The sequence below is a fragment of the Mesoplodon mirus genome (genome assembly GCF_964341445.2).
Source record: "Mesoplodon mirus genome assembly, chromosome: 5".
NCBI classification, from domain to species: domain Eukaryota; kingdom Metazoa; phylum Chordata; class Mammalia; order Artiodactyla; family Ziphiidae; genus Mesoplodon; species Mesoplodon mirus.
This window is the reverse complement of record NC_138980.1, coordinates 105,981,366-105,994,186: the sequence shown is the minus strand read 5'-3', so window position 1 is coordinate 105,994,186 and position 12,821 is coordinate 105,981,366. Positions and strand designations below refer to the sequence as shown.

Below are 12,821 nucleotides of genomic sequence, written 5' to 3'. Positions count from 1 at the left end.
TTTGAATATATAAATAACATCCATGAACATTATTTCTGATAAGAAAAGATTTCAGGTAATTAAAAGCCTGGAATAATCAAATTATGGTCTATATTTAATGAATGCATTATAATAATTAAACGAACTTTTCTTCTAATTGAAGGCATGATTTTAGAGCTGATTATCTGAAAGCAATTTTCTAAGCAATAACTCTGTCTCTATTGAAGCATGAGTTTGAGAAGGGGGTGAACTTGGACTACACATGTCTGACATCCGGGTGTCCTACTGCTGAAGAATGAGCAGGGACACCAGAACTTACAAATTAATTAGATTAGAAAATATCACTGAGAAAATAAAAGTCTAGAGCCCTCTTCAAACTTAGGAGAGAGGTCAGTGCTTAGCATGGTCTACCACTGTAGTTAAGACTGGAATGCTTGATCAATTGATAACATCATTTTTTTTTTAGAGTTCAAAAAAGTCATTGTTTTTATTTATTTATTTTGAATTTTATTTTATTTTTTTATACAGCAGGTTCCTATTAGTTATCCATTTTATGCATATTAGTGTATATATGTCAATCCCAATCTCCCAGTTCATCCCACCACCACCCCCTTACCCCCCACTTTCCCCCCTTGGTGTCCATACGTTTGTTCTCTACACCTGTGTCTCTATTTCTGCCCTGCAAACCAGTTCATCTGTACCATTTTTCTAGGTTCCACATATATGCGTTAATATACGATATTTGTTTTTCTCTTTCTGACTTGCTTCACTCTGTATGACAGTCTCTAGATCCATCCACATCTCTACAAATGACCCAAGTTTGTTCCTTTTCATGGCTGGGTAATTTATTTTATTTTATTTTTTTAAACATCTTTACTGGAGTATAATTGCTTTGCAATGGTGTGTTAGTTTCTGCTGTATAACAAAGTGAATCAGTTATACATATACATAAACCCCCATATCTCCTCCCTCTTGATGCTGTTTTTCCTCTTTTGGTTTTTTTTTTTGTTTGTTTTCCCAGCCTGGGTCTTATAGGTTTGTGTTCAAACAACCTACAAGCATGACATAGCAGACCTACACAGAGATGCTGATTTTGCCTTATGTATGCAACCAGAACAGTGAGCACAATCTCTGTTTTCTGGCAATCTACCTCATGAGCCCTGGAACTAGAACAATTATGACATGCCTTCCCAGTATTGAAGCAGCAGATGCACAGTCACAAGGAGCCAAAGAACACAGCTCTGGGGCTTCCCTGGTGGCGCACTGGTTGAGAGTCCACCTGACAATGCAGGGGACACAGGTTTATGCCCCGGTCTGGGAAGATCCCACATGACACGGAGCCACTAGACCCGTGAGCCATGGCCACTGAGCCTGTGCATCCAGAGCCTGTGCTCCGCAACGGGAGAGGCCACAACAGTGAGAGGCCTGCATACCATGAAAACAAAAACAAAGAACACAGCTCTGTGTCTTACACTGGGGCCAGTAATGCATGGTTAGTCTTGCTGAAAAGGGCAATGAAATATTAACCTTTTCTCAGGAAAGTTGAGGCACATAGGAAACAACAAGAGCCAAAGGAAATAAAAAGAAGAAAAAAACCAGGAAGAGTAAAGGAGACCAGTGGCAGGGACAGCACAGGTAAATGGCAAGCAGCAAGTCCTCTGACAGCTGAGAAGAGAGCAAGTGATAAATAAACTTAGACCAGTTCTGTTACATGGAAAGGGGATAAATAGCCTCCTGGTCCTCAAAACTGTAGCAATAGAAACATTTACTTATTTACTCATTCATTCTTTCATTCATTCATCCAACAAACACTAAGTTCTCTCTGTGGGAGAAGCCTAAATTGGACTCACTTCCAAACTCCCACTTTTTCTATTACAATGGGCCAAGGCTATTAGATTCCCTGATCTGCTGTAACAAGGAGACTGTCACTGCATTTTTCTGCCATATATATTCAGGAGCATGAAATCTGGCAGTGATAACATAAATGAGTAATATTATTTTTATGAGAAGGGAAGGCCAGCAAGGATGAATTCTGTTAGAGGAATGGGCCCGTCTCCAATCTCCCCCATCTGTGTGTAACATAAAGCCCTCTCCCCACTTCTAGATAGTAAATAAACCCTGAACAAGAGATAGAGAATCCCAGAATTCACTAATAAAACCCTGCATTGACTCTTGAATTTCTAAAAGTAAGTCTCTATCTTTGGGTGTATTTGGGACCCAAGCTACAAAAAAAATACAATTTTTGCATGTCTAGGTCTGTAGCTTAAGAAAGATATGTTCTTAAGTTTGTTTTGAGAGAAATATTGAAAAAATTCCATTCCCAGAATTTTCTAGTTAAAATTTTATGACAAGATGTAGTATTTCTATTTAATATCAAAAATGGTATTATGTTTCCATAAATATAATTTAGTGCTTTCCTACTTTTGATAAAAGAACTTATTTTAGATGCAAAGTCTCATATTCAAGTCTGACAATTAAAATAGACTTTTCAAAAAACCATATTACAATCCTATAGTTTTTAATTTAGTTTTACACTGTTCAGATGGTAATGTGAATAGAAATGGTGAGTCAATTACTTTTCAAGTGAAGTACTTTGATGAAATATATCCATTTTCTCCTGAAAGGGAATTATTATTGCCTTAAATTTAATCTTAGTTCTGCACATACTACAGGGATTTTCATGGCTAAACTGCTTTAAATTATGTCATGATTCATCTATCTTGAAAAATGAATGCACTTTACCCACAATAAGGCAAAATATATGTTGTAGGCTGTAGATGACTTTAAATTTGATTTTCTAGAGATATTTTATTAAAACATTTCTCTTAGGTGGCCAAAACTCAAGTCCCTTCATTTACTTTAGGGGCAGGGTTCAGGGATTAGACTGAGCTATGTGTACTTGTTCATTCGTTCAACAAATACAGAGTAAAGAAGACAAAGGATCAAGGCCAGAGGCTCTACTAAAACCAAGAAGAGAAAACCAATCTTCAGGTCTAGAAGTCTACCAAAGAAGGAAAGGCAAACCAGTGCTCTCTAAGGACAGGATTGGGGTCACTGATTCCAGGGCAGATGTTGTTTGCTCTCTGCCCTAGTTTGAAAAAACATATGAACAGAAGGTAGGGGAGAACAGAAACTAGACTATAGTAGAAATAAACCAGAAGTCTGCAGGTAAATTTGATTAGATGAGGCCAAAACAGAAAGGCTAAACTCGCCTTCACCTCACGCATATTAAGAACACGTACACTATAGAGTTCAAAAAATTATTCCAAAGGTCAGTATCAATGCCTTGTATACTTATCTTTAGTTAGAAATGTGTAAAGATAGACAAATGCCAAGAACTAGAATCTATAAAATCACCTGTTAGGTAAGAGGGGAAACTATAATCAGCTTAATTGGGCCCAATGGACCCGTTTTCCCCCAGAAAGGTTTTGGATAATATGAGCTGCATTTATTCACATTGTAAACTAGAGAACAAACTTAGAAAGGCCAAGTTCCTTTTCTATACAGGCCAGTGGCAGACATAAATTTGGAACTCACGGTGAAATGTGGCTTTGGAAAGATTGTCTTCTCCACACATTATTTTAAAATTTGTTTTTGTGAGCAGAGTGCCTAAGGTGGTACATGATAGTGTTATAAGTCAAGTCTGAAGATCAATCAACCTCAAACCTGAAAAGTTCTTAGAAAAGATGACTTAAAAAGGTAAGCAGACTTTTATTAATGGTAGCAACTGCATTTGTGCCTAAAGGAGAGGAAGCATTTACTTATAAAGGATGGTAAAAGATGGGTTTTTGAAGGATACCACCTCACTGGAAGAAATACGTGGTCATGGACATTTCTGACTCCTTCCTGAGTTAAATAATCCTGCTCTAACCACTGCCCCTCCCCCCAGGCTGTATACACACACAGATATAAGACTCATATATATGTTGCCTAAAAAAGACTTCAGATCTAAAGACACACACAGACTGAAAGTGAGGGGATGGAAAAAGGTATTCCATGCAAATGGACATCAAAAGAAAGCCAGAATAACAATACTTCTATCAGACAAAATAGACTTTAAAACAAAGACCCTAAGAAGAAACAAAGAAGGACATTGCATAATGATCAAGGGACCAATCCAAGTAGAAGATATAACAATTGTAAATAAATATAGATAGATAGATAGATAGATAGATAGACAGATATCCAACATAGGAGCACCTAAATACATAAAGCAAACACTAACAGACATAAAAGGAGAGATTGACAATAACAAAATAATAGTAGGGGACTTCAACACCCCACTTACATCAATAGACAGAAATCTCAGACAGAAAATCAATAATGAAGCACTGGCCTTAAATCACACATTAGACTAAACAGACTTAATAGATATATATAGAACATTACATTCAGAGCAGCAGAATATACAATCTTTTCAAGTGCACATGGAACATTCTCCAGGATAGATCACATGCTAGGATATAAAGCAAGTCTCAGTAAATTTGAAATCACATCAAGTATCTTTTCTGACTACAGTGCTATGAGACTAGAAATTAACTATAAGAAAAAAACTTCAAAAAACGCAAACAGGGCTTCCCTGGCGGCGCAGTGGTTGAGAGTCTGCCTGCCGATGCAGGGGACACGGGTTCGTGCCCCGGTCAGGGAGGATCCCACATGCCGCAGAGCGGCTGGGCCCATGAGCCATGGCCGCTGAGCCTGCGCGTCCGGAGCCTGTGCTCCGCAAAGGAAGAGGCCACAACAGTGAGAGGCCCGTGTACCGCAAAAGAAACAAAAACAAAAAAAAAAACCCCGCAAACACATGGAGGCTAAGCAATATGCTATTAAACAACAAATGGATCACTAAATAAATCAAAGAAGAAATTAAAAAATACCTGGAGATAAATGAAAATGAAACACAAGAATCAAATATGTATAGGATGCAGCAAAAGCAGTTCTAAGAGGGAAGTATTTGGTGATACAAGTCTGCCTCGGGAGACAAGGAAAACCTCAAATAAACAACCTAACTTTAACCTAAAAGAGCTAGAAAAAGAAGAGCAAACAAAACCCAAAGTTAGTGGAAAGAAAAAAAGAAAGATCAGAGCAGAAATAAATGAAATGGTGACAAACACAAAAAACAAACCCAAAAAACAATAGAAAAGATCAATGAGACTAAGACCTTGTTGTTTGGAAAAATAAACAAAACTGATAAACTTTTAGCCAGACTCATCAAGAAAAAAGGAGAGGGCCCAAAGCAATAAAATCAGAAAGGAAAAAGAAGAAGTTACAACCAACACCAAAGAAACACAAAGTATCATATAAGACTAGTACAAACAACCATACAGCAATAAAATGGACAACCTAGAAGAAATGGACAAATACCTAGAAATGTACAATCTCTCGAGACTGAACCAGGAAGAAATAGAAAATATGAACAGAACAATTACGAGCAATGAAATTGAATCAGTAATAAAACTCCCAACAAACAAACATCCAGGGCCAGATGTCTTCACAGGTAAATTCTACCAAACATTTACAGAAGAGTTAACATCTATCCTTCTCAAACTATTTCAAAGGTTTTCAGAGGAAGGAACTCTTCTGAACTCATTCTACAAGGCCAGTATTACCCTGATATCAAAACCAGACAAAGATATCACACAAAAAAAGGAAATTATAGGCCAATATCACTGATGAACATAGATGTAAAAATTCTCCAACAAAATATTAACCAAACGAATGCAATAATACCTTAAAAGGATCATACACCACGATCAAGTGGGATTTATCCCAGGGATGCAAAGATGGTCCAATATTCACAAACCAATCAATGTAATACACATCATTAACAAAATGAAGAATAAAAACCATATGATTATCTCAATAGATTCAGATGAAACTTCTTACAAAATTCATCATCCATTTATGATTAAAAACTCTCCACAAAGTGGTTATAAAGGGAACATGCCCCAACATAGTAAAGGCTGTATATGTTAAGCCCACAGCTAACATCATACTGAATGGTGAAAAACTGGAAGCATTCCTTCTGAGACCAGGAACAAGACAAAAATGCACACTCCTGCCACTTTTATTCAACATAGTAAGGTAAGTCCTGGCCACAGTAATCAGACAAGAAAAAGAAATAGAAGGAATCCAAATCAGAAAGGAAGAAGAAACCTGACTTTGTTTACAGATGATACAATACATAGAATATCCTAAAGACACCACCAGAAAACTACTAGATCTTGTCAGTGAATTTGGTAAAGTTGCAGAATACAATATTAATATAAAGAAATGTATTGCATTTCTCTATACTAACAATGACCTATCAGAAAGAGAAATTAAGAAAAACAATACATTTACCATCACATCAAAGAGAATAAAATATCTAGGAATAAACCTACCTAAGGAGATAAAGTACCTGCTCTTAGAAAAATATTAGACGCTGATGAAAGAAATTAGTGACACAAACAGATGGAAAGCTATACTGTGTGCACAGATTGGAAGAATTTAAGTTGTTAAAATGACCTTATTACCCAAGGCAATCTATGGGTTCAATGCAATCTTTACCAAAATACCAATGATATTTTTCACAGAAATGGAACAAATAATTCTAAAATTTGTATGGAAACACAAAAGATCCAGAATAGCTAAAGCAATTTTGAGAAGAAGAACAGAGCTGGAGATATCATGTTCCCTGACTTCACACCATACTACAAAGCTACAGTAATCAAAACAGTATGGTAGGGCTTCCCTGGTGGCGCAGTGGTTGAGAGTCTGCCTGCCGAGGCAAGGGACACGAGTTCGTGCCCCGGTCCAGGAAGATCCCACATGCCGCGGAGCAGCTGGGCCCGTGAGCCATGGCCGCTGAGCCTGCGCGTCTGGAGCCTGTGCTCCGCAACGGGAGAGGCCACAGCAGTGAGAGGCACGCATACCACAAAAAAACAAAAACAAAACAAAACAAAAACAGTATGGTACCAACACAAAAACAGATCATAGATCAAAGGAACAGAAGAGAGAGCCCAGAAATAACCAATGCACTTATGGTCAATTAATCTACAACAAAGGAGGTAAGAATACACAGTGGGGAAAAGACATTCTCTTCAATATACGGTGCTGGAAAAACTAGACAGCTACATGTAAAAGAATGAAATTAGAACATTTTCTCATACCATTAAAAAAAAGTGAACTCAAAATGGATTAAAGACCTAAAAGTAAGACTGTAAACCATAAAACTCCTAGACGAAAACACAGGCAGAATACACTTTGACATAAATCGTAGCAATATTCTTTTGAGTCTGTTTCCTAAGGCAAAGGAAACAAAAGCAAAAATAAATAAATAGGACCTAATTAAACTTAAAAGCTTTTGCACAGCAAAGGAAACCATAGACAAAATGAAAAGACTACGTACAGAATGGGAGAAAGTATTTGCAAATAATATGACCAATAAAGGGATAATATCCAAAATATATAAACAGCTCATAAAATTCAATATGAAAAAAACCCCCAATTGAAAAATGGGCAGCAGACCTGAGTAGACATTTTTCCAAAGAAGGCATACAGATAGTTAACAGGCACATGAAAAGATGCTCAACATCGCAAGTTATTAGAGAAATGCAAATCAAAACCACAATGAGATATCATCTCACATGTATCAGAATGGCTATCATCAAAAAGACCACAAATAACAGATGTTGGTGAGGATGTGGAGAAAAGGGAACCCTTGTACACTGTTGGTGGGAATTTCTACATCCACTATAGAAAATGGTATGGATGTTCCTCAAAAAAATTAAAAATAGAACTACAATATGATGCACCAATTTTATTCCTGGGTATGTATCTGAAGAAGAAGAAAACACTAATTGGAAAAGATAAATGTACCCAAATATTCATAGCAGCATTATTTATAATAACCAAGATATGGAAGTAACATAGCGTTCATCGACAAATGAATGGATAAAGAAGATATGGTGTATATATATAATGGAATACTACTCAGCCATAAAAGAATGAAAATTTTGCCGTTTGCAACAATGTGGAATGGACCTGGAGCATATTATGCTTAGTGAAATAAGTCAGACAGAAAAAGACAAATACTGTATGTTATCACTTATAGGTGGAATCTACAAAATAAAACAAATGAATGAACATAACAAAATAGAACCAAGCTCACAGATATAGAGAACAAACTATCAGTTACCGGTGGGGAGAGGGAAGAGGGGAGGGTCAGGATAGGGGTAGGGTATTAAGAGGCACAAACTACTATGTATAAAATAAATAAGCTACAAGGATATATTGTACAGTGCAGAGAATATAACCAATATTTTATAATAACTTTATATGGAGTTTATCAAAATTTTGAATCACTATGTTGTATACCCAAACTAATATAATCAACTATATCTCAATTTTTAAAAATGCAACTTTGGGGCCTCCCTGGTGGCGCAGTGGTTGAGAGTCCGCCTGCCGATGCAGGGGATACGGGTTCGTGCCCCGGTCTGGGAGGATCCCATATGCTGTGGAGCGGCTGGGCCCGTGAGCCATGGCCGCTGGGCCTGCGCATCCGGAGCCTGCACATCCGGAGCCTGCGCATCCGGAGCCTGTGCTCCACAACGGGAGAGGCCACAACAGTGAGAGGCCCGCATACCGCAAAAAAAAAAAAAAAAATGCAACTTTGAAATCAGCACCCTAACAAAACCAATTAGAATCCTAATAAGAAATTATGCTAGTATGGTTAAATTTCCATGGGCATTTGGCATAGAATCTCAATCATTCAAATTGTATGGCCTTTTACACTAAAATCATGCTTCCTTCTACTTTTGAAATGAGTGTCCTTGAAGACAGTTCCATAGAAATCAGTTTATCCAAAACTTAAAATACAATCCAAGAACAGCCTAACTTATCATTAATTTCTCTTTTAACATGGAGTAAATATCTTTTGGCTTCTTCCTCTCTACCTGCAACTCCCCAGAGAGCTTAATGTAGAAAATGTAGCAATTCTTGAAGCCTATAAGAAGCCACATTTTATACAAAGGAAAGGTATTTCTGCAGAATTTTTAGCTTTTATCTTAAGTTTTAATATACTGAGAAGCTTTTTCTCTAATTGTGAGAAAGCTTGGCTTTAAAACGTTAACATGCTGAGGAAAATTACGTATGAATCCACTCAACTTCCACAATATACTGACCTCATTCTCCAATTTACAGATACATATGTTAAGTTAATCAAACAAGGAAGCCAACAGAATGAGGTGGCTCTAACATGTTAGCAGACTACTAAGCAAACCAAAACCTAAGCCTATAAATGTCTCAAGGTTAAGAAATGAAAACTTAAGGAAACCAATCACAAACAGCCAACTAGTCTTCTCCAAATAAAGCAACTGCTTAAACTATAGCCAATCAAATAATTTCCTTGCTTTGCTTCCGCTTTTCTGTTAAAATCTTTCCCCTAGGGGCTTCCCTGGTGGCGCAGTGGCTGGGAATCCACCTGCCGGCGCAGGGGACACAGGTCCAAGCCCTGGTCTGGGATGATCCCACATGCCACGGAGCAACTAGGCCCATGTGCCACAACTACTGAGCCTGCGCTCTGGAGCCCATGAGCCACAACAGCTGAGCCCACATGCCACAGCTACTGAAGCCCACATGCTTAGAGCCCATGCTCCACAGCAGGAGAGGCCACTGCAATGAGAAGACCATGCACCACAACAAAGAGTAGCCCCTGCTCACCACAACTAGAGAAAGCCGGCACACAGCAATGAAGACCCAACACAGCCAAAAATAGATAAATAAATACATTTTTAAAAAAAAGGTCTTTCCCCTAGCTCCTGTTGGTAGAGCATGCTGGACACTTCTGGTTTGATGAGGTCTGATTCAAATTGTTGCTCAAACTCTTTTAACATTTTTAATATGCTTCAGTTTATTTTATAACACAATTCGTTTGAGTGAATTAGCATTAAAGAAACACATGGGATAGGAGAACAGATTACATGTTTGCATTGTCATTATTATAATAACAATATAATGAAGGTACTCACCACTAAGTCTTGCTGCCTGTGATGAGGAAAGTTGAAGAAATATCCCATGCACTTGAGCTGCAAAAATATAAACAGTAATTCTGTCAAAACTATTTTCACAGGATACGTTGAATCTCTCACTCTTGAAAAACTGTGTAACAGGAAGGCTTTGGAGGAAAAGTCAACCCAAGTGGGTGGGCAGAGGTGTGACCAGATCAAAGCTGCCCCTGGGGTTCCCTAGTGAATTGCATAGCAACCTCTGATTTTAGGATAAAGACTATGGTTCTTCTCCATGACTCACAGCAGCCAGCCATTTTGCTCCAAAAAAAAAAAAAAAAAAAATGGTGATGCAGTTTTTAAGCTTTGGCTCACCACGAGAGGAGATGGAAGCAGAATTTTGGCCCCTTTTGGTTTATTTCTACCTCTTTCACTTAAGGGTTTGAGCTACTTAGATCTGCTTTCGCAGTCAAGTGAATTTGAGTTCCAAGACAACTCCTTCTTGGTCTTGTAGTTAAGAGGGAATAGAAAGATAGAGAAAGGGAATTTTCAGTTCTCTGGTAATTAGTGCAAATATACACACACACATGCACACATGTACGCACGTATGTGTTTGTGGGTATGTGTTTCCCTTCTCAAGTATAAACCCAACATATCACAGGTGGATTATCTCTCTGCCTTTCTGCCCCTGCACATCTCCTCTCAGCATCATGGAAGCCCACAGCTGGACTCAGAAAATAATAGAGCTAAGTAGTTTACCATGGTACCAACCTTTGATGGGTGTCAAAACTAGCACTGATATTTAACAGATATGCATAGTGTAATTGTTCCAGTAGTTAAAATGTTGAAATACTTCCATATGGTTTTCCTGAGCCCACAAGTCTCTAGACCACCATTCTGATCTCCCTAGTTTCTCCCCTGGGACTTCCAGAAGTCCCCCACCCCAGCTTACCCACCTCTGGACTTCTTCACCAACCAGAAACAGAAGGTTTAATGTCTGGCCCAGCAGGGCATCCAGGCCTTGTTCTGCACTAAGGCAGCCATCATTCTGATTGGTCTATGGTATGTGTATAGTACTGAGTATTAAATATCTTTAATGTCACTCCTAGGTAAAACATCACTGCAAATGTCACATGATGGGGGAAATTACATATGCTGAAACTTTTGTCAAGAAGACAACAGTATGGAGTTAGGAGGAACAGTGTTAAAATTCCTGAGGTGAAAAATAGGATGAGACCTCAAGCAACGTGCATGACTCGTCTAAGAAAGAGTGGGTCTTGTTAAGTATAGTGCTGGGAATGACCGTGGGCTACAGGTGAATCGCTGGGACAATTGGGGAAAAACTATTTTCCCTTCCTCAAATGCAGTCGTCAACCTTCCCTACAAATACATTTTGGACAAATATTTAAAACTATTAATTTGGAAAGAGACAAATTATTAGCCTCTCTGGGGTAGGAACATATTTCAGGCTAATACAGTTTGAGCGATTTGACATCAACTTCCACCTTACTCTCAGCACGCTCGAAGCCTCCCTCACATCCCGGCACCCATCCTCTGCTCAGGAACAGTGAAAGAGCTAGTTCACAGCTCACTGGAACTACTCATACCAGCTTGGCTGTTGCTTCTGCTCTGTTGCCCTCATTCCGTTAATTAGCCTTTGGCTGCAGATCCATAGCTGGCCCCTCCAGCATCCCTTGGTCCATCCCCCTTTCCCCATCTCCGGCACTGTTCTCAGTGGGGCACTGTCTTCACTGGTCTCTCTCATGTAACACCTTGTGAAATGGGTACCACCAGTTTTCTGATGTAAATACCCTTATTTGACTCATTTCACTCTTCTGCTGGGTTTTCCATCTGTTACCTCTTCTGGACCTTGTGGACACTGACCAGGCACTTCTTCTACCTCCCCTCTCCAGACCCTGATTTCCATCTGGTCCTTCTGCCTCCTGATGCCCTCAGCTGGCTCCTTCCCTCAGAGCCTCATCCTTATACACCTTTCTCATCCAGGCTCTACCACAATTGCTCCACTGAACCACTTACTGTTGCTCTGAGTGTGACCTATCCTTTCTTCTGCCTCCAATCCTCTGCATGTGTTGCTCTCTTTGCCTACAGCGCAATCTCCACTCTGCCTGGCTAACACCTTCTCATCTTTCAGGACTTAGCGTCATGTCACTTCCTCAAAGAAGCCTTCCTGGATTGCCGAGGGCTGGGTTAAGTTAGGCTCCTATGTGCTCTCAAAGCATCTTGTCTTACTCCTCCCACAGACTTATCACACTAGGTTATTGCTGCCTTTTTGTTTCTTTCTCCCAATGGAAGTGAGCACTTTGGGGGAAGAAATTGCATCTTGTGCTCACTTTACCCTCAACATCTAGCATAATGCCTGACATAGAAAACCCTCAATAAATTTTTTCTGTAATGAACTATAACAATAAATTGTAACATAAATAGTTAATATTTCTCATGTAACCCTGTGAAGCAGCTATCTTAGCATCATTCCCACTATACAGATGAGGAAACTGAGCACAGAAAAATTAAGTGACTTTCCCAAAGTTACATAGCCAAGAAGTACAGACGTGAGTTCCAGATCCAGGTAGTCTGTCTCCAGAGACTATATAAATTACTAATCTATACTCTATGCCTCTTGCTTTTGAGTTGTTAGGGATAGGACCACAGCAATAATACAGTATCATTTCCCATTAGTTCAAAATAACCTTAAAAGCCATGTATTTGGTGAGAAAACATTTATTCAACCTATCTTAATCCTGACTGAATATAATGTATTTTATATCCAGGCCTAGAAAACAGGTCCCTAGGGACTAGGGGAAACAGTAAGGAAGAAAAAAAGTGGGGTCAGAGGGAAAA

The 12,821-nt window shown here is 38.9% G+C and overlaps 1 protein-coding gene across 5 annotated transcripts in view; it reads right to left on the bottom strand.

Moving 5' to 3' along the window:
- ERAP1 (endoplasmic reticulum aminopeptidase 1) overlaps positions 1–12,821 on the bottom strand; it is a 128,972-nt gene that overhangs the window by 81,199 nt on the left and 34,952 nt on the right. For 4 of the 5 annotated variants that reach the window (XR_014294268.1, XR_014294269.1, XM_082623634.1 and 1 more), the window contains exon 2: positions 9,987–10,043. Coding sequence is in view for 2 of the 5 variants with exons in the window: in XM_082623634.1 (XP_082479760.1) it covers positions 9,987–10,043 (57 nt within the window). In the remaining 3 variants the exon portion in view is untranslated. Of the gene's footprint in view, positions 1–9,982; positions 10,044–12,821 lie in introns of those variants that run through there. The other variant, XM_082623638.1, reaches the window with a different exon arrangement.